The sequence below is a fragment of the Sinohyriopsis cumingii genome, chromosome 14 (assembly GCF_028554795.1).
Source record: "Sinohyriopsis cumingii isolate HCF-2022 chromosome 14, ASM2855479v2, whole genome shotgun sequence".
Taxonomy (NCBI): domain Eukaryota; kingdom Metazoa; phylum Mollusca; class Bivalvia; order Unionida; family Unionidae; genus Sinohyriopsis; species Sinohyriopsis cumingii.
Genome location: NC_142974.1, coordinates 43592326 through 43615573, shown reverse-complemented (window position 1 = coordinate 43615573; position 23248 = coordinate 43592326). Strand labels below are relative to the sequence as shown.

Genomic DNA, 23248 nt, shown 5'->3' with positions numbered 1-23248 from the left:
GTGGGTGTTGAACATGTGCCCCTGTATTATGAATCTGATGCAATGCCAACTTTGGTACAGTGGCTTCATAACCACTCTGGGCTGATCTGATAGTAGGAATTGAATCCAGACCCTTCCTGTCATGTGTCTGAACACTGTTGATGATGCTGTTTTTTAAATTCAGTTTATTAAAGCTTTGCTTGGAGGTCCATGTAAGCTGTACAATGTTAATACTAGTAGTAACTTTCTTAAATTATTTAATTGATGATGCAACATAGTCATACCATGAACTGCTAATTAAGACTGTCCAGCTCCATTGTTAACAGTACCCTGCTTTATTATGCAATTCCTAGTACATTGTGGTTTAACTATGGACTGCTATTTGAAACTATCAAACAAGTGAATAGTTGCCTACTTTCATTTCTTCATGAGTCAGATATTTATGTAGTTTTATGAAATATTTATTAAATTTTGATATCACAATAACTGTTGCTACAATCATTTTATTTGTCTAATTTCAGCTATTGTATTCCACAACAGGCAATATGATGCTAGAAATTACCATTGGCAAAAATCAAAATGGGTGCCAATTTTGATTTTCACTCAGGGAAAATGATTCTGAAATTTTCCTTTTCTCTCTAATGTTGACCAGTTGAGCTAGTTATATACAAATTCACTTGCCCAAAATTTTTTTATTATCTAGGTTAGTTGGGGTAGGGATTTATGGTATAGTGTTAATGTGCCATGCAATCTACTATAACTTTTCATCCATAACATGCAAAGTATCCCAATATTTCTGTGCATGAATTAGATAGACAATGTTATGTTGAGGGGTACTATATATTTAACATGTACCTCATTATAAGGCAGTCTCACTACTGGAGAGTATAATCTGGCTTCAGTGGATATCACTATAATGAGGGAGAACAAATCGACACCACTTCCAACTACCTTCTCTCCAGTTGACCTTCCGGACATGTTTGCAAATTTCTTCCGTGACAAAGTACAGACCATTAGAGATAAGCTTGACACCACAGTTTCAATTGACTCATCGTCACCATACAGTTGGTGTACAGAATTTGAGCGGCAACCATTAGCAGCATTTGAACCTGTCTCTATGGATTTCGTACGTACAGTCATGATGAACAGTGCACCAAAGTCATGTGAACTTGATCCAATTCCAACATCACTGTTGCTTGAGTGATTAGATCCAGTATTGCCTTCACTAACTGATGTTATTAATACCTCTCTCTCATCTGGGAATTCCCATCATTTTTCAAAACTGCCATTTTAAAGCCTCTGCTGAAGAAACCAACACTAGACCATAATGATTTAAAGAACTACTGCCCAGTTTCTAATCTCCCATTTATTTCAAAAATCTTAGAAACGGTTGTTCTATCCCAGCTTGTATATCATCTAAATTCAAATAGTCTTTTTAGCAATGTACAATCTGCATATCGCCCTTGCCACAGTGCTGAAACTACTCTTTTAAAAGTAGTTAATGACATTCTCTCTGCGTTGGATAGCGGAAAGATTACAGTCCTCACCCTTCTTGATCTGTCTGCAGCATTTGACACAATAGACCATGATATATTACTTCACCGTCTCAAGCATGTATTTGGCATTCATGATACAGCCTTACTGTGGTTCAAGTTCTTCTTGGTCAACAGGACACAAATTGTATCTGCAAATGGAATACACTCCAGCCCAGTTAATCTAGTTTGTGGTGTTCCACAGGGGTCTGTTCTTGGACCTGTTCTATTCATTCTGTACACTCAGTCACTCTCAAGTGTCATAGATCATCATCCAGTGTCTCACCAACTGTACGCTGATCACACCCAAATATACAAATCTAGCCACCCAACTGAAGTTGATGCTACCATCCAAGGTGTAGAGAGGTGCATTTCTGATGTGAAATCATGGATGACTTGTAACAAGCTGCAGATGATGATAAAACTGAGGCCATTCTGATCACAACACAAAGTCTTTCTCAGTCACATTCTTTACCTCAAACAATAAATATCAGCAACGCCAACATTAAATTCACACAATCAGTACGAAACCAATGTGTTACTCTGAACAGTACTCTCACATTGCACCAATATGTCATGAACATATGCAAGGCTGCATATCTTGAGCTGAGATGCATCAGCTCAGTTCGCAAATATCTTTCAGTTGATGCCACTTAAACACTTGTGTGTTCATTAGTACTTTCAAGACTGGACTATTGTAACTCAATTTTGTCTGGTTCATCTCAATATCTACTCCAGAAACTTCAAAAAGTTCAAAACACAGCTGCTCGGATGATACTTAAGAGTACCACAATCAAAGCACACCTCCCCGCTGCTCTGTACCCTACACTGGCTATCCATTCGATCCAGAATCAAACAAAAAATTTGTTCTCTGTGCTACTTTTCACTGACGGACTCTAGTCCAACATACCTATCTGACCTCACCCATGTGTACACACCAGCAAGATACTTATGCTCCTCTTCTGACAATTGTATACTCATTATTCCCACTATGAAAGCAAAGTCATATGGACAGCATTCTTTTGCATGCCAGGGCCCATCAACATGGAATGAATTGCCCACTGAACTTAGACACAAAAACAGTGATCACATTCAAGAGGGTTCTCAAAACTCACTTATTTCGACTGCAAGAACAAACTTGAAGACCTAATAATGTTTCCTACCTGAAATATTCTCAGCATGTTTTTTATTTTTTAATGTTTTTCTAATTTGATATTGTTTGTTTTTGTAATAATATTATTGTTTCTTATCTTGTAGGTGTTGTCTAATGTTGTAAAGTGCTTAGAGCTTCTAAAGATTAGGCGCTATACAAAGTCCTCATTATTATTATTATTATTATTATTATTAGTATATACATAAACATTATACTATATGTACATGTATATATGACCATTTACAACGAAAACTGATTGTCCCGAGTAGGCTGCAGCTATATATAGGACATCTAAAATTTATAGTAAAAAGGTGATACTGTAGAACCTGTGTTGAAGGACCATCCCTTCTGCCAAAAAATAATAGTCTCTCATGACAGTTAGTCTCTCAAGATAGGTGGTCTTTCATAGTAGTGGTCTCACAAGACAGGTTTTACTGTAATACTGCTTGAGTGCTGCAATGTTCAGATAGAATAAGGTCACTGTGCCCAATATTTCACCCTCCAGTGATTTACAATACTTTTTTTGTTTTGACTGTTTGTCACAGTAGGGGAAACATGTAACTGAATTATGTAGATGCATCTTGAGGAGTACAAGGTTATTGTGTACAAAAAGTACCCATTGTACAGTATTAGTTACTAAATACTGAAGTACCCATTGTACAGTATTAGTTACTAAATACTGAAGTACCCATTGTACAGTATTAGTTACTAAATACTGAAGTACACATTGTACAGTATTAGTTATTAAATACTGAAGTACACATTGTACAGTATTACTTAAAAAAATATTTCTTTGAAGTACACAGTACATGATTGAATATTAAAATTATTCATGGAAGTACATATAGAACAGGATTACGTATTAAAATATTTCATTAAAGTACACATTACTTAATGCCAACATGGACTTGTATATCTACCATTGCAATATGTGGTGGCAGATTGAGTCAGTACAGTTTATTTTGAAGTGATTTGTGGCAGCAAGTGGTGTAGTTCCAGGTGTACCATCACATTATGTGGTGGCAGGTTGAGTCAGTACATTTTATTTTGAAGTGATTTATGGCTATAAGTCTAGCCCCTGGTCTTTGTCATAAGCAATTCATTCAGATTTAAAGTGAACACTGTAGCCATCACATTATTTGGTGGCAGGTTGGAGGTAGAACAGTTTGTTCTGATAGTGATTTAAGGCATACAGCATACTTCTTGATTGACTTCACGTTATGTGATGTTAGATCACAGATTAACCAGTTTCAGATAGGGTAATCATTAACAGTTAAACAGTTAAAGATTGATAAATGAAAATATAGATTATATCAGTAACATCTATACTTAATAATCAAAATGATATGCATGTCAGAAATTAAATTATATATGCATGTTCTTTTTGTTGGGAACCACATAAATGAAATTAAATGTGTTCATTTTTCAGAAGCCACAGAAATGAAATTAGGTATGTGTTCTATTGGTAGAGAGCCATTGGCACTTACATCCAATTTCCTTGGTTGTCTTGAGTTCATTGCCATCTTTCAGTACATTATGGTGACCAGCCTATCTGGTGGAGGAAGAACCCAGAAAAATCCTGGTAAGAACCATTGACCCAAGGCAAGCCACTGGCAAGCTTTCTTGTATACCCACACTAGCCAAGCCTGAGATAGAACCCATACAGACAGAAGTGAGATGTCAGTGATCTGTAAAGGTGGGTGCCTTAGAACACTTGACACCTTGGGTCCCCATATTTCCTTGGTATGCTATAGCCAATAATGTTACAAAGTGCCATTATAAGAAACAAAAATAAAACAAACTATTTGTCTGTATGCTTCTGTTGCATATATTGTTCCACTGTATAGTGTTCCAATGTATAATGTTTCATTGTATAGTGTTCCAATGTATAATATTCCCTCGTCTTTGAACAAGGAAGATCTGGATCTGCTGGTACATTTCTATGCTTGCAGATCTTGTTGCATGCTGTATTTGGGTATGTCATGCACAAGCTTACAGATAATAAAAGAATTTTAAAACTGCTTTTACCTGTGACCCATCCCCTTTAACCACACAAAATATACATATAACTAAAATGTAAAAAAGAATATAGGTCATTTGCATGGACATAAATTGTTCATACACCATCAGAAAATTACATATGTTATGGAAGTATGTAAGCATAATAGGAGTTGGGGTCTGTAAATACATTATGGTTTTGTATCTTTGTATTTCAGGTGTGGTCACTGCAAAAGATTAGCCCCAACATGGGACGAATTAGCTAAGCTCTATAATACCGAAGATAGTGATGTCACCATTGCAAAGGTAACAATGAAAACATTTTTATTAGTGTTGATAAGAAATTCATTCATTTATTTCTGAAGTATACAGTGTTATTGATATACTATTGATATAAATATATTGTATAAATATTATTGACTGAAATGTACAGTATTTTCATAGAAATATACCATATTTTTATTGATGAAATGCATTATTGATAATTACATAGCATAATTGACAAAAAAGTGTTATTTTATAGAGAATGTCTTTTTGCAGTTTTGTTGCTTGTTATGATGGGATTAATGTGGCTCTACGTACTTTCTGTTATCAACTATAGATGAAAATTTATTTCTGGTTTTTATCCTTTTCGTCAAGCGGATAATGTATTTGGTAAGATTTGTTTCATTTTTCCACCATACTCCACTATGGTGTGGGGCCAAATTTACTATTACATTACATTTTCTTAGTTTCTTTTACAATCTCTTTTCAGTGGCAAAACATAATATCATTTGTATATGCAAGATATGTAGGTGATCAAGTCAGATGGCATATATAAGAAAACATTAATATAAAATTGCAATGATATATTTATAATTTAAAACCAAATCTGTATTCAGTTTTTTAAAATGTATAACTTCTAACTCGATGGACAAAGGGAAATGACAACTTTAGTATGAGTGGGTCTTAATTTTCATATTCCCGCAGGTTGATTGTACAGTGGACACGAAGGTCTGTTCTGACCAACAAGTCCGAGGTTATCCAACTGTGAAATTTTTCCATATGGAACTGAACAACAAAGTTGTGCCTTATCGGGGAAATCGTGATCTAGAGTCACTGCAGAAGTTTGTAGTGGATGAACTCACAAAGGTAGAGATCATTGCTTATTTTTTTATACATAAAAATCATCTTCTTTTTACTGCATCTGTATTAGCATCTTCTTGAATTAAATATTTGCATAGCAAAATATCACCAGTATGTCCTTTCTGGTCTGGATAGATTATGTGGAAAAAACCAGTATTTAAAAACTACTTATAGCTGTGTGGAGTAATTCAAAATGAGATCATTTTCTTTTCTTTATCGAAATAGGTTTCTTGTATGCATGCTTACTTAACAGCTAAGTTAAAACTTAAAATAAACTTTTTAATGTTTTATATGAAAAATGTGACTGTATTAAAAGGAATTTATTTTTGTCGTTATCTGCTGCTTATTAACCTTTTAAAGAATTTTAACATCTTTACCTTTCATTTTTTATCTTGTTGAACTACATTTGTATTTGGTAGAATTTACCATCCTAATTTTTACCTTTATATGTTGAGAATTAAACTTTTATTAAGCACTATTTAGCCAGGATTGTGATACATGTGCTGTGCTGTTACCTATATATAGACAGATTGACATACATGCATGCATACAATCATACATACATATTACATACATACATATCCCCTCCATTTAAATAAGGATGGAAATTTCTGAATATTCCCCTATGCTTAGGCGTCTTGTTATATTTATCCTACTTTTTGGCCACATAAAAAATAAATGATTACTTTCTGCATCATCTGTGTATTAATTGGAAGCGTGCTCTCATGTTACATTCTCCAGTCACAAAGAAGGCAAAATAGTTTACAAAGAGAGAAAAGGCTTATTTCTCAATGCATCATATTTACTCAAAACAGTACGAATATCAGTGCAAAGCAGATTGTCAACTCCTATTTTCAACTCCCCCCATAAATGATCTGCTCTTCAACTCCTGCTTTATGCTAGCTTCTGTCTGAAGCTCCCACAGCTTTGTTTACTCTTCACTTCAACTTCCCCCTGCTTTGTATCAACTCACTTCAACTCCCCGTTTTGTATGAACTCTCTTCAACTTCTCCTGTTTTGTATCAGCTCACTTCAACTCCCTCTGCTTTGTATCAACTCTCTTCAACTTCCATTGTTTTGTATCAGCTCACTTCAACTCCCCCTGTTTTGTATCAGCTTCCCCGATTTGTGCCAACTCCATTCAACTAACCCTGATTTGTATCAATTCACTTGAACTCCCCCGTTTTGTGCCAACTTCCTTCAGCTTCCTCTAATTTGTATCAATTCACTTCAACTCCCCCTGTTTTGTATTCTGCTCATCTCTTTAAGACCCCACTGTTTAAGATCTCTTCAACTCCCCCTTATTATTTGTAAAAAGAAAGCTAAATATATTATACTTTTCAATTTGCTAACTATGTTTCTCCTTTGACTCAAACATGTGATGTTGAAGTACATTCATTAGAGGTGTTTGGTCAGTTTACTGGGAGTGTGTGTCGTCCCAGAAACGGAACAAGTCAAACAAACATTCCATATGATAGTAGTGAAAACATATGTTGTCTGGAAGACTGGGGAAAATGTGAATTTCTTATTGGAAATAGTGAAATATGAATTTGCCTGGAATTTTGTACAGAATGAGAAGGAAAAGTCCAGATCACCATTAAAGTTTATTTAAGATTCTACTGGTGGCATGTAAATTTCCAGCCATAACTATCATCACTAACAAAACCATTAATTTAATTGCCAGTTTATAAAACAATTCTTATGGGTTTTTTATGTAAGAATAGCATCCACACTTTTTTTGCTATTATAAACATTTGCTGGATCCTTCATATGTGTTAAAACCTTTGGACTCTAGCTTCAACAGCTCACTCAGGATTCCGTAGACATTTACAAGAAAATCAACCTTTAGAGTTCCTATATTTGACTATATCTAAACACACTAGGATCAGTATCTATGTTTCCTATATTGGACTATATTCACACCAGAATCAACATGTATGATTCCTATATTGGACTATTTTTATTTATAACACTTTTATTCATTTTGTTATTGATAGGAAGAGGAGGAGGAAGAAGACAAGAAACCAGAGGAAGATATTAAGAAATTGGTTGAGCTTGATAGTGCTAACTTTGAGAAGGTGACAGAGAGAGGAGACCACTTTATTAAGTTTTATGCCCCATGGTGTGGTCATTGCCAGAGGCTTGCACCAACTTGGGAGGAACTGGCCATTTCTGCCCGTATTGATGGTCTTATGGTTGAAAAGGTATAAATGAAATTCATGACAAATGGTTTGCACAATTGCCTTTTTTTCTGCTGGAATATTTACTTATTTTTCTTGGTATGAACATTCTTAAATATATTTATACTAGGTACAATGACCAGTTGTCACTCACTATAATGCTGTTCAGGGTAGCATTAAAATTGGATGGTGATATAGGAATGGTCACCTGATTTGGAAAAGAGAATTCAACCATTATAATTGGATCTGTGACCATACCTTTGTATATTACAAGGTGTGTTATATCGGGGAGTGTGTTGTATCAGGAAATTTGTTATATCAGAATGTGTGTTATATTGAAGGATTTTATAGTGAGAGACTACTTGAAATCTGACACATATATACTGTAGTAATGACTCTTATTTAAGACCACCAATTACATTAAGGGAAGTGGTTGTATTAGGGAGTTAGTCTTTTTTTTAAATGAAATGTCTGGTCATTTCCTAAGTAAAGGGAGATGGCCAGACCTGGAAGTATAAGAGTAATTTAAGGGTGACAACTATGTTTACTCTACCACAAGGACCCATATAAATAAAACAGATTTGTAGCTTAGGATAAGTGTACTTCAAATTGCCCTTCAGGCAACAGTAATAAAGTTTAATGTTCCTGTTGATTTAGATCTTTTTAAAAGGAAACAGTGGAAGATTATTGGTTTCAGTATCATTAATTGTCAGCTAGACCCCCAGGCAACAGTTTTGACGTTAAATATTCATGTAGTTTTGTGTTCATTTAAATGGAAATAGTGGCTCGTAAGTGTTAAGACTTTCTCTTGACATGTATACATTTATTTTAGGCACAATTTTTACAAATGTTATAGTAATAAAGTTTTGCACCTGTATTTCACCTGAATATTGAACATTAGTATTTAATATAATAAGGCACAAGATTGCTCTGGTGGTCTAAATGGTTAGGGTGTCCACCTTGGATTTGGAAGGTTGCGGCTTTGAACCCGGCCATGTCATCCCAAAGACTTATAAAAATGGTACTTGCAGCTGCCGTGCTTGGCACTCAGCATTAAGATGTTGTTGTTAGGACTGTCAGGATAAGTGAGACATGATGCTGCATGTCTGTATCATGATGCCCCAGTGCTAGACATAGCTGTAAACTGCTGCACTGCACTGCAGATATCGTCATGATATGAATTAAAAATTGCTAAAGCTACATTAAAAATCCAAATCACACATACACAACAAGAAATAAGGCTGTACAAGAAAGCAAAGCTTGTGTGTAAAGTAATGAAACAGTCAGCAAACATGCATTCCAGTCCTGTCAGCCCTGTGATTTTACTGTCAGGATTACTTGAAAAACCCTTAAATTATGGACATCAAGACCAATAGCAAAACTTAAAAAATATGATCATTTCAGTTCGTTCTGTGCATTGTTGGGTTGGTCTGGATCTGGGTTTTCATATTAAATTTGGTTGAGTTGACTAGGTTTAAAGCCTTTTTAGCTCTGTGAAGTGGAAATAAGCAATTGTACTACCTTTGGCTAACAGAGTTGGCTTAAATATAGATTTAAAAAAAACATTCATATGTTTTTCTTCATTGAATCTCAACTATTTTTTCTTCCTTGGTCTTGGGCAGTAGTTTGAAATGAGTTTCATAGCATCCATCCACTTGGGTGGGGGGGTGGCTGATGGCCTTGGGGGGTGGGGGCTAACTTTGCACATTGGTAGTACATTCTTGGTTATGTTTGTATGTTTAGCTCAGTATTTTGCACACTGTACAAATACTGTTATACATGGAACCATGAAACTTGGTGAGGGGATGCATCTTGATGAGTACTGTGCCACATTCTTGAAAGAAGGTCATTGTGACCCATATTTCAGACTTCATCAACTTTGGTTCAGTTTGATGGTTTTACTGTTTATGCTTTAATCAGTAAACTAGATGATTGTTTACATTTCTTTAGGTACAACACCCTTGCCAGAAAAGGTCACTGATCTGTATTTAACAGTTTAGTGGCTCTGGGTTAAGATTTTGCATTTCACTTATGATGACTGCATGATGTGTTAAACTGTTATATCTAGAATCAAGAATATTGGGGATACATTTTGATGAGCACTGCTCCCTAATTTCACTAGTTGGTCATTATGGCCCATATTTTATGCTTTACTGACTTTGGTTACATTTTACGTTTAATGTTAATTTGTTAGACACTGTTCATGTTAGAATCATGAAATTAAAGATGATATGCATCTCTGTTACTACCACACCTTTATAAAAAAAATAAGGTTCATTGTGACCATTATTTTATCTTTTACTGGCATTCATTATATTTTTCAATTCAGCTTATGACTGAGATTTTGGCATGTTACATGCATGCCATCCTACCTAAAATCATAAAACATTGATGGTTCCCTGTCTTGATGTTTGTACAGAAAATGATCTATCAGCTGACTGCTCTTTTTATGTTGATAACTGTTTGATCAAATGTCAAGTACAAATATGTTTAAACAGAGTTAAGAATGGTCTAAAGATAACACGTTTGGATTTTTAAAGTCTGAAGCTGTACATGACTAAATTGTGTGCATGATAACCCAAAGCTCTATCTTTGTGTCCTATTTTTGTTGTGGAGGAGACCAATATTTTTAGGGTTTAATTTTTATTGTAAGTAAACTTTACCTTTACATGGTCAGCATGGAAGAATAAAAATGTCAAAGCATAAAGAATAAAAATGTCAAAGCAGTCAGCATGGATGAATAAAAATGTTTAAACAGTCAGCATGGAAGAATGAAAATGTTAAAGCAGTCAGCATGGATGAATGAAAATGTTAAAGCAATCAGCATGGATGAATAAAAATGTTAAAACAGTCAGCATGGATGAATAAAAATGTTAAAGCAATCAGCATGGATGAATGAAAATGTTAAAGCAGTCAGCATGGATGAATGAAAATGTTAAAGAAGTCAGCTTGGATGAATACAAATGTTAAAGCAGTCAGCATGGATGAATAAAAACTATAATTCAGATTTGTGGCCATGCTGGGAAGAAAAGCAGGAATGGCAATTGTTACATTTATTGTACATCATGTCATGTCGATACAATTATGCTCCAATTTGGTCAGATGATTGCAGCTGCCACTTGAATTGTGTATATAAAACAAATAGATCGATTTGAGAGATTTGGCAAGAAAACGTTGAGCTCCATGTAGTTTTCTGAACTGAACTGGAGGTCATTAATGTCTAAGTGTATTTACAAAGTTTTTTTACCTTCCATTCCATGCATCAGATAACACATGAACTTTTTATTGGCATGTTTTCCAATTCGATATTTTGTTAAACAAAAAATTCATCAAAGTTATGAAAAAACTTACCTAAAAGGCATTGTTAGGATTGGCAGGTCTGTTTATTCTTTGTGAAAATTTCCGTTATTGAATCATTATATGTATTTAAAAAAAGACAGCAAACTAACTTTCTTTCCCACAGATTTTGAAGATCAGGTGGAGGAAATGACATGTATTAAAAACAGAATCTTTATTACTGACAATTTATTTTATGCTAAGCAGTGAATTACTTGATTTTCTAATTAGAATAATATTGTTATTTCACTGTAGTGAAAAAATAACTATTTTTTCACTACAGGAACTACTTTTTGAGTCAGAACATACTTACCTCCCTTTGATTTTCTGTCAGTGAACTACTTTTTCCTTATGTAGTGGTTGTTTTCTTATTAATAATCCCTGTCTATTATCCTTGAAACTTGTTTTTGCTTGAAACGAGTGAATAACGGATACATTTCATCTCGTGGGTGAAAAACTCTAGTATTTTCACTCGTGGCTTTGCCACTCGTGAAAATACTTAGTTTTTCATCAACTCCATGAAATATATCCATTATTCACTCACTTCAAGCAAATATCCTCTATTTAGTCTTCATCATAAAAACAAAAGTTAGAATGAGTCAGACTGGCAATAAATTATTGTTTAAAATGAATTATATGAGACCTACACTGAATGAATAAATTTCAGTCGTCAGCCACAGCTACTTTGCCTAAAGCCAGCATCTGGATAAATGGTCACATACTGTTTTTTGTTTGCTGTACATTGCCATTTGCAGTAGTTGAGTGTTTTAATCTCTCCTCTTTGTGCAGTACTTGCTTATATTTAATTAAAATGTATCATTTATACTTGCATATAACTTGGATGCAGCTGCAAACTGCAGACCCAGACCTGCCATCCCATAATGCACTAGCCAATCTAGGTTTGTGTCAGCTTGTTAGGAGTAATCAATAAATGAAAAACATAGACTTGGATCTGCTAGTGCATTATGCAATGCAAGGTGTATGTTGTTTGCCATCTGGACCCAACTTACAAGCTATTTTCTATGCTTTTAACAGGTGGATTGCACAACTGATAGAGCTATATGTGACAGGCTTGGTGTTGAGGGATTTCCGACTCTGCTTTGGTTCAGGGATGGACAGAAGGTAAAAATCGGATTCTTGGATGAAAAAATTCTTGAAGAATAATGTTTGAAATATATATTTATCATGGTCAGACAGAAGGGTTTTTAAGGGAACAATCACTTGTGTGTGAGAAGAAAATGGAAAAAGTAATGAAGACTAAATGACTTTGTTATTGTCACTTCTTAGATGGAATGTTTCTGTGTCCTAATTTTTTAATTTGTCCGAATTTTATTTGTACTTAATTTTTAACTCTCAACTTTTGATATTTTAAACTTACTCTCTAAAACTACTGGACCAATGTCAACCAATTTTAGTAGGCATCCATAAGGGCTGTTACATTAAAACATACATGGGACCCAGGGAAGACACTTTTAAAGTGGGGTACTCACCCATAGATGAAATTTAGAACTTTTTTATCATTTAAATATGAACTCTGTGAAATCAATGTACTCTGGCATATATTTTTTTTAAACTGCCTTCCCTGGGTAACATATATGTTTAAATTAACTTTTTTGAATGTATTGATTAGTTATCAAATATGGCCACCATTATTAAAATAAACAATCTTTAGAAGAACTGCTCAACAGAATTCAAGTAAATTTAGCAAAAAGCATGTTGGTCTTGAAATTTTAAGCAAAATTCCCAGTGTACCTTCTAATATGGTCATTGTTGCTAAGATAGGATAAAAAAACCCTTATAAATGACTTCTCAAAAACCAATCAGAATTTGATAAATTTGGAGGAAAGCATCTAGGCATCAAAGCCAATTGATGGATATATGGAAAACAAGTAATATCAATATTGCTGATTTTGCTTAATAAAGAAAACCCTTAAATGCCAAAAATAACTAAACAGAATACGATCAAATTTGACAGACAGCATCTGGTCTAAAGCACCCACCATTACAGATCACTGCAATCTCACCTCTGTCTGCATGTGTTCGAGTCTCAGATTCATCCAATTTGGGTGTGTGAGAAAGCTTGTCAGTAGCTTCTCGTGTGTCGGTGGTTCTTTCCAGGGTTTTCCCAGGTTCTTCCTCCACCATTTATACTGGCTGCCATGTATAGCCTATCTTGTGCTGAAAAATGGTGTTAAACCCTACTACAACAACAACAACAGACAGCATCCTTGTTCAAGGTACTTATAATTAGGTTTTTCATCAGCGTAATTGGGCTGAAACTAGAGAAACTTAAGTTTTTTATATATATATATATATATATATATATATATATATATATATATATATATATATATATATATATACAAGTAATACTATCATACAGGTTAGAGAATTGTTAATTTGTACTCTATGGAGATTCAAACCCAGGTCCGTGGGTAAACGGCACCCATTGCCTTGCCTGCACACACAAGCCCATATTCCCTCACGACTAAGCCCACATCACCAAAAAATGATGTTACTCAATCGTTGTTATATGCACTCATGTGTAGCAGACACTCGCATGATGACCTAGTAATTAATTCTCATATATCTACACAGTCATTCCAGATTCCTATGAAAGAAATCAAGGTATATAGAATTAATTATAGAGAATTATAAATATACACCAGACAGAATGGAAAGTGCTATCTCTGGATTCCTTTAGAAGAATGCTTGATATTAGTAGGCAGAATTAATATTTTAGTACAAGTAATGCTATCATACTGGCTAGAGAATTGTTAATTCGTAGTCTACAGAGATTCGAACCCAGGTCCACGGGTAAACCACAAAAAATCATTCAGCAGAATTTGAAATTTTTTATACAGAATACTCTTTACTACATTCCTTTGAACTGCTCATGCATTTACCTTTAAGGCTGATGCTAAACAATCTCTGGCCTCATGTTCCAACATTTCAGTGATAGTCATATATATCAATGAGAGAAGTATTAGTTCTTAAACTAGAGTCAAAATTGTCATAAACAGCCATTGAAAGTGATAAATGTGGCATTTATAGACACGTTCATGTCTTCTAATTTAGGTTAATTTGTCAGCAGTTTGGTTTGCAGGATTTTTTAAAACTGGTAGTTTAATATGGGTTAATAGTTAATATGACTTTTATGGCAGATTTTGAGTTTTAAAAAAGTGCTCATATGTGTAAGCTGTTTTCTGCTTTTACAGATAGATCAGTACACAGGTGGTCGGAGTCTTGAAGAGCTTCAAAACTATGCAACAGAAATGATGACAAAGAAGACAAAGAGTCCAACGGTAGGAAATGAGCCAGAGGTTGTTCCAGAAAAAGTGATTGAGGAGGACTTGGAGGAGGTGAATAAAGATAAGGACATACCTAATGAGGTACAGTTAAAACTTTGCAGAATAATCATGCTAGTTTTCATTTAGCAGATTCTGATATGTACATATCACTTTTTGGCAGTAATTGGCTAAGTTCAGTCTTTTAGTGTTTATGGCGGTGTGTTCATTCACTTTACAAAATATAGTTTCAGTTATTAATGATTGAAATAGACTTTAGTTTCTTACTAAAATTAGTAACAAAATATAGATTCATTAGTCTTTGAGGTCAACTTTATATGTCAATAAAGATAAGTGAGATTTAGGCTTATGATCAGACCAGGTAGGAGTTGTTTTTCCACCGGTAGTAGAAATGCTTGTACAAGAAATTGTAATTTTGAAAATATGTTTTGATGTTTCAGATGTTACTGAAAATTTCTAGTTGCACTTAATGAAAAGATAATTTGGAAAAATTTATTAGTTATTAAGATTATTTGGAGCAGTAATAAAAAGTACCCTGAATATAAATGTCGTAGTGTCACTTCCACCCTCCATACAATGGCCTGGGTGGTGGGATGGTCTAAGACACTCCTCTTTACTGATATCTGCCATCTCAACTCTGTCCACATGTGATCAAGTCTTGGGCTCAGCCATTGTGGGTATGTGAGAAAGCTTTCCAGTAGCTTCCCATGGGTTGGAATTTTTCCCAGTTTTCTCCATGACCAGTTATACTGTCATGTGTAGCCTATTATGTGCTGAAAAATGGTGTTAAACCCACAACTTCCACCTGCCATACCACCGGTACTTAGATTTCATTATTGTTGTCATCACTGTGTTCAAGATTTTGATAGGCTTTTAGTCTGTACATAGGTTGCTCAAAATTCTAGCATGAGCAGTGAGGTGTAACCATCAATTGCACTGTGTCTATGAAAGTTAGTGAATTTAAATCATAAAAAAGATTTGTTGATACTCAAAATGTTGGTAAAGAGAATTGTGAATTCAGAATGTACTATTGTTTTAAACTTACAGCTTCAGTTAAGCTCAGTTTTAAGCATATATTTTCTGCATTCATTTGCTCCATTGAAGATTGGTAGTGCATACTGCACATTAATTGTTACTTCTGAGCAATCTGGGTTATAATTGCTGTAAACGTGTACACCAGGGATAGTCCAATCAACTAGCCCTGTTGCCAATATAAGCCCAAATTCACCTTGTTTAAATTCAACTTTGTATGATACTGGTCCCCAGGCAAAAGTACAAAAATAAAGAGAGAGGGAGAGACAGGTTGTGATTGTGTTCAGTTTTTAATTATTTATGTTCAATAAATTATCAGTGGAAGTAAACATGTCGACTTTTATCTGAATGTTGGATATTCGTTTTTCACTAGGAAATTCCTAAAACTTGTTGACAACTTTGGATGTTTTGGGAAGGAAACTGACATACATCCTAGATCTATTATTGTGTCTTAGCTTTTTATATAAAGTTTTTTACTTGCAAGATTACTTCCTAACATCTGAACCAGAATCAGTTTTTATTGTTGTGTCAGTTTTTAATTTGGCTGGATTTATTTAATCAAATTATTCACTGGAATTACATAGTGCTCAGTAATATTCTTGGACTGGAACATTGATTTGGAATTATAGTAAATTCAGTCAAGGATATTTTGGAATATATTATTGTGATATATCAAAAGAATGTTAATATGCCACCATTCCAGGCCATTGGCACATTAGCATGTTCGTGACTACAGGCACATCAACACATTTAATAGTGGAATTTATTTGGAACACAACTGGAATTCAGTTGGAACTAAATACACTAGGACTTGTGACAGAGCATGTATGACTGTTTGGGATTTAAATCACAATACTGGAAGTTCTTTTAAAATTTTTGACTTTGTGTCCTAGGGAAATACGTTACTTGTTAAATTTTACAATGCGTGTTCATTTTCACTCCTTTCAGTAACCCAATTTAAGACCACATAGTCATAGTAATATCCATAGGTATATGCCGTGAGGTGAGCAAGTTTTAAAAATTTGCTTTGATATTATTGTTGCAATATTTTGGAGCAAGCTCTGATCACTGAAGGGCAAGTTCAATTTTTTAGTCAATCTGCCCTGGGTAAACTGATTTTTAAAAGGTTTATCCCATCCTGTGTAAAGATTACTGATGTGGCTGAAAATTCCCGTCATTCTACTAAACATTAATGTGATGATATTGTCCACAGACAATATAATTGTAATTGATTTCTAGTTTCACATGAACTCGTAGCATTTGCTGATATGGGAACTTATTATCAAACTGGCCCTCAGTTACAAGTTGTAACTTTAAATTGTCCGATTTTGAGAGTGAAAAATGAAATTAGCACTTCAAGAATGCTGCTTTAATTGGGTACATCATGTACTGAAGTAATAGGCACATCAAATGGATACATCCTGTAATAAAATAATAAATAGACACATCAAATGGATACATCCTGTAATGAAATAATAAATAGATACATCAAATGGATACATCCTGTAATGAAATAATAAACAGACATCAAATGGATGCATCTTGTATGCAAATAAATAGACACATCAAATGGATACATCCTGCAATGAAATAATAAATAGATACATCAAATGGATACATCCTGTAATGAAATAATAAACAGACATCAAATGGATGCATCTTGTATGCAAATAATAAATAGACACATCAAATGGATACATCCTGTAATGAAATAATAAACAGACATCAAATGGATGCATCTTGTATGCAAATAATAAATAGACACATCAAATGGATACATCCTGTAATGAAATAATAAATAGACACATCAGATGGATACATCCTGTAATGAAATAGTAAATAGACACATAAAAAATGGATACATCCTGTATTAAAACAATAAATAAATACATCAAATGGATACATCCTGTAATGAAATAATCAATGGATATATCATATCTTGAAATAATAAATAGACACATCATAGAGAGTAATATTTACTATTCTTTGCATGATTTCCAAAGAATATGACTCTAAAGTATGCAAGAGTTTAGCCTTTCTGTGGGGGACAGGAGTATTACTTGATCTTTGTGAAAGAAGAAAGACAACAAAAGCTGGAAAAAGATTTGATTAATAATGTTTCAGTCTTGGAATAACATGCTTCAGCTGGCAATACTCATGATCTGGAAGAAATGGAAAATGATAAATAGAATAGTTAAGAATTGGACATATGATTGGTGCCTTGGTATTTAAGAATCGGACATGTGACTGGTGCCTTGGTATTTAAGAATCGGACATGTGACTGGTGCCTTGGTATTTAAGAATCGGACATGTGACTGGTGCCTTGGTATTTAAAAATCAGACATGTGACTGGTGCCTTGGTATTTAAAAATCAGACATGTGACTGGTGCCTTGGTATTTAAGAATCGGACATGTGACTGGTGCCTTGGTATTTAAAAATCAGACATGTGACTGGTGCCTTGGTATTTAAAAATCAGACATGTGACTGGTGCCTTGGTAATTAAAAATCACACATGTGGCTGGTGCCTTGGAAGTTAAGAATCAGGCATATGACTGGTGTCTTGATAAAAATGAAGGTGCAATTTGCGGAGCAGAGTGAAAAACCTTAGTTTGTCTCTGCACTGAAAGAAAATTATGTAAGCAAAACTATTACAAAAATAATAACAAGACAAAACTGAATAAAAAATCTTCCAAAATTTAACACGGTTGCTTTAATATATATTTCTTTAAAATGAGAAAAAATTATACTTAATTTACTGAAAGTTTCCTTGATTGTCATTTTAAATTATCTAATGAAATGAAATTTCACGTTCTTTCCTTGGAGCATCGACACAAGAACAAGTTGTGCAAGTTTAGAAAAAATAAACAAGATTATGAAAGTTCGGGTACATAATTTTAAAAAACTAAAGAGATACTGGTACTTTTTAAAAAGAATCATGAAATGAAGGATATTTAAAGACTATATGTTGATTACACTTTGTCAGGGAATAATTACAGACTTGCCAAAAGGTTTCAAAAGCTGACAGTTATTATTACATCTTCTTATGAAACAAATTTTTTTTATATCTTTAGTAGCATATTTGGTCTAAATATAAATTTGTATAAAGCTAAAGTGATTTGGATAGGTTCAGAAGATTGTTGGGAAAGATGATGCAAAGTGTAAAAATTTGTAGGACAGAAGACAAGTTTGAATTATAGGATTGTCAGAAAATGAAAAATAACTTGAGTCAAGTACAATAACAGTAATCAGAAACATTAGTGATTCCAACATTAAATCAGTTACTGAACTATACTGAACCCTACACAGACATACTTGTCTAACTCGCAGACTATTTTTAAAATTAACATGGGACTCGTATAAAGTTTTGAAAAGGAGGTGCTTGAGGATGGCCATTGTGTATTTTATGCATGCTTTGAAAATCACATGGATGTATAGAATGTAATTGCGAAATGGGATTTGGAAATCTGTTTTCAGGATGCAAATTAGGACAATCTTTTATAGATGGGCCATTCATAAAGTAGACATGTAGTTAAAAGTAATTAGAACAAAATGACCTCACCTATATGATGGTCTGCATTTAGGACTCTCACATACAGCATTAATGACAGAATAAGAGTGTACTGTATGATGAAATGGCAGCCTGTAAGAATACTGTATGATGAAATGCTAGCCAGTAAAAATACTGTATGATGAATTGTAAGCCAGTAAGAATACTTTATAATGAAATGGCAGCCTGTAAGAATACTGTATGATGAAATGTAAGCCTGTAAGAATGCTGTATGATGAAATGTAAGCCTGTCAGAATGCTGTATGATAAAATGGCAGTCTGTAAGAATGCTGCGTGATGAAATGTAAGCCTGTAAGAATGCTGTATGATGAATTGTAAGCCAGTAAGAATAATTTATAATGAAATGGCAACCTGTAAGAATGCTGTATGATGAAATGTAAGCCTGTAAGAGTGATGTATGATGAAATGGCACCCTGTAAGAATGCTGTATGATGAAATGGCAGCCTGTAAGAATACTTTATAATGAAATGGCAGCCTGTAAGAATGAGATCAACCATATTGATAAGTTGATTTACATTTACTTATCTCCAGAACAGGATTATAGTGAAGGAATATTGTGTGATTAAATGGCTGTTAGTAAGAATGTAATTTACAGTATCCACCTAAAAAGTGGTCCACTTTCATGGTTCTCATGAATGGGATTATAGCGAGGGTGTACTGTATGATTTTTCTTGTTTTGGGTTTAACACCATTCCTACGTATTGTATGGACTATACATGGTGGCTTAGTATAATATGTGGAGGATGACCCCAGAAAAACTTTTGTGACAACCACTGACCTATGGAAAGGTACTAGCAAGTTTTCTCACATGACCATATTGGTTGACCTGAGACTTGAACCTACTCAGAAAGAGATGGCAGTGGTTGGTAAAGTCAAATACTGCAGACCAGTGGTTGGCAGCCTACAGCACATGTGCCACAAGGTGGCATGTCAAGAGGTTTTGTGTAGCACACGAAGGGCAGCCAAAAATCTTGATTTTAACAGTGTTACTCTCTTACTGGTTGCATGTACTGTAGACCATTCAGCCACCAAGTGCCCCACTGTAAGGAAGTGCTGCATGATTAAATGGCATTATAGTGAGGGAGTATGTGATTAAATGGCATTATAGCAAGGGAGTGCTGTATGTACAATATTTGTATTTTTCAGACTGTGTTGTCCTTGAATAAAGATAATTTTGATGAAACCATATCTGAGGATCTAACTTTTATCAAGTTTTTTGCTCCATGGTAAGTTTTTTGACTTCGTATCAAATTCCTGTTTATTTTATTATCTTGTAACAATCATAAAGTTCAGCTGTATATTTGTAAGTAACAATACTTTGGTTTTTGGATACCCAGGTTCATGCAGGAGCATATCATTTTACATGGCCACAAATATTCCCCACTGTTTCATGTAGGTTATTTAAGAAAATTTAGTGATAGTGTAATTAAATAATCATACATATTTAAGAGATGGAGACACCATGCAGTGCATTTAAATGATGGCATGTTTTTGAGACAGAAACTGTATACCGTATAATTAAGTATTGGTATATATTATTGAGATGGAGACAAAATGCAGTGTAATTAAATGATGGTACATGTAACTGAGACAGAGACTCCATGCAGTGTGATTTAATAATACTACATATTACTGAGATAGTGTGTGTGTGTGTGTGTGATTTGGACTTTTTAGGTATCTTTAACAATTTTTCCGTCATAGTGTTACAATGTGTGCAGTATGGCAGTTTCAAGTAATGTCTAACTCTGGGGCATCATGCTGCAGAAATGTAGCATGATGTCCCATCTTATACCAGGCTGTCAAGTCTGAACTCTAACCTTTTAATGCTGAGTGCCTAGCAAGGCAGCTGTCAGTACCATTTTTGTACGTCTTTGGTATGACTCAGTCGGAGTTTGAAGCCCAGAGGTCTCAGAAATGCTTAATCACACATGTTTGATGCAATTATTTTATCTGGGATGTAGAAAATCACTTAATCAGGAGTTCTTTCTATGCATGCAATAGCTGAGGGCAAATTCAAAAGGTTACCAGTCCTGCTTCAACCACCTGCTGAGTGGGAAAATGTGTTGATCAATTGAAAACTTTAGCTGTACTGATATTTATGATAGAATTCAATGGCTGAAAGGCCCCTAGATATACATGTTGTCATTATAAGAGTACATCAGAAGAACATAACACAATAGCTGGGTGGCAAGTTCAAAGCCATCGACTAGTAGAGGTGGGAAAATGTGCTGATATTTACGATGACTGAATTCAGAGGCAGAAAGAACCAGATATGTACATGTGATCATTATAAGAGTACATCAAATGAACAAACTTAGCTATCATTATTGTGTTCATTTCCTAGTGTATCCAGATACATAGCTGGCAACCCTCACGATTTTGGTGTGAATTTCACAACTTTTTCAGTGATTCACGAATTCACGTCGCAAGCTAAAAATTCACCAATTCTCCAGTTCTCAATTATTTTGAATCTTTAATAAAATAACCGATTTCCTGTTAAGCACTAGTCGTGACATTGGCAGTTGCCGAAACGGTCCGGTACTGCTGGTCGTGATATTAGTAGAACTACAGCCGATTGGTAAAGTTGGCTTAGTAGCAAGCATTTTTGTCTATTTTAATCTATATGTATAACAGTAGTTTTACAACTGCTTTTGAGAGAAACTGGGGCCTTAACCGGAATTTTGCTTTGCGCATGCGTCACCAACACTGCTTTGAATTACCGTTCGTCGCCACATGTAAGATCTTGAAAAGAGCTTCATCACCAAGGAAAAAGAAATGTATTGCTCAAAAAATGAAGTTTAATTTGGAATATACCAAAAATTGGCCGTGCATTCTGCCATTAAATATTGATATACATTATGCTTTTTGCACATAGTGTGCCACAAATTTTAGTATCGGGCATTTTGGCAGAGACGATGTGACTTAGCACATCAGTTGCAAAAAACACGTAGAAGTTGGGAAAATTAATAATTTGCAGATTTCGTCTCTGGAATATTTTGAGCCATCGACGGGAGACCTGCAAACTACCAATGCTGAAGCATTATTTGTGAGTTTTCTTGTTGAACACAATCTACCTTTATCAGCTGGAGACCATCCTCAACATTTGTTCAGACAAATGTTCCCGGACTCTAAGATCGCTTTCAAATTTTCCTATGGAAGAACCAAAAGTACTGCAGCTCCTGTGCATTCCTCACAGCAACAGTGACAGTGAAAGAGTATTTTCTCTTGTGAGGAAAATTAAGACAGACTTTAGGGCCTCCTTAGGTGCAGAAAGTTTGTCAGCAATTTTAGTCACCAAGATCAACCAACAGGCAAGGAGCCTGAACTGTTTTTAAAAAAAATTTATGATCAAGCAGTTGAGGAAGTTCAAGTCTGCCACAATATCATGTCTTGATAAATAACCACAAAAACAAGTTAAGCTTATGAATACCATAATAAAAAGAAATTCAAATATATTTCTGCATATATATAGTGTTTTAGTTTTATATTGCAATCTTGATATAGTGTAGTATTGACTGTGAGAGTGGATGGAGTTATTGTCATGGTATTTTTCACAAATTTTTATCCCTATTTTTGCTAATTGCGAGTCTGGAAGGTTGGCAGCTATGCAGATAAGTAGTGCATGTGACCTTGAAATATAGGCATGCCGAGACTTGGACAAAAATGAATGCCATTTGCAAATTTGGATAAATATTTTGGGGTTAAATGGCAAATTGACGAAGATTGTAATGAGTTTCAGAAGAGTTCTAAAGTTACTAGAACTGATAGTTAGGATGGAACAGTAGCCAAGAGTAGGAAAGTGTGTGATGCCTGGCTTGATGCTTGGAATATGGTCTTTTCTTGAATTGACAAAATTCAGTCTCACTCTAATAGACAAACAAGAGCTATATGTCAGTGGTGTAAAGAATTTGGTAAATTAAGCTCAGTGACAACTACTGGTTCTTCTCATCTGGACAGTTAGCCACCATGCATGCCTAATATGCTTATGGTGACTGCAACTTTTGCTGATGGGACTCCTATTTTTACCAAAGTAGGA

At 34.6% G+C, this 23248-nt stretch overlaps 1 protein-coding gene across 2 annotated transcripts in view; it reads left to right on the top strand.

Moving 5' to 3' along the window:
* The window catches only part of LOC149783654 (thioredoxin domain-containing protein 5-like), a 43428-nt gene that overhangs the window by 4012 nt on the left and 16168 nt on the right, over window positions 1-23248 (top strand). Inside the window, exons 2-7 of one of the 2 annotated variants that reach the window (XM_089931897.1) lie at window positions 4881-4968; window positions 5632-5793; window positions 7785-7991; window positions 12339-12425; window positions 14522-14665; window positions 20359-20438. In XM_089931897.1, coding sequence (XP_089788023.1) covers window positions 4881-4968; window positions 5632-5793; window positions 7785-7991; window positions 12339-12425; window positions 14522-14665; window positions 20359-20438 — 768 coding nt within the window. Of the gene's footprint in view, window positions 1-4880; window positions 4969-5631; window positions 5794-7784; window positions 7992-12338; window positions 12426-14521; window positions 14696-20358; window positions 20439-23248 lie in introns of both variants that reach the window. The other variant, XM_089931896.1, reaches the window with a different exon arrangement.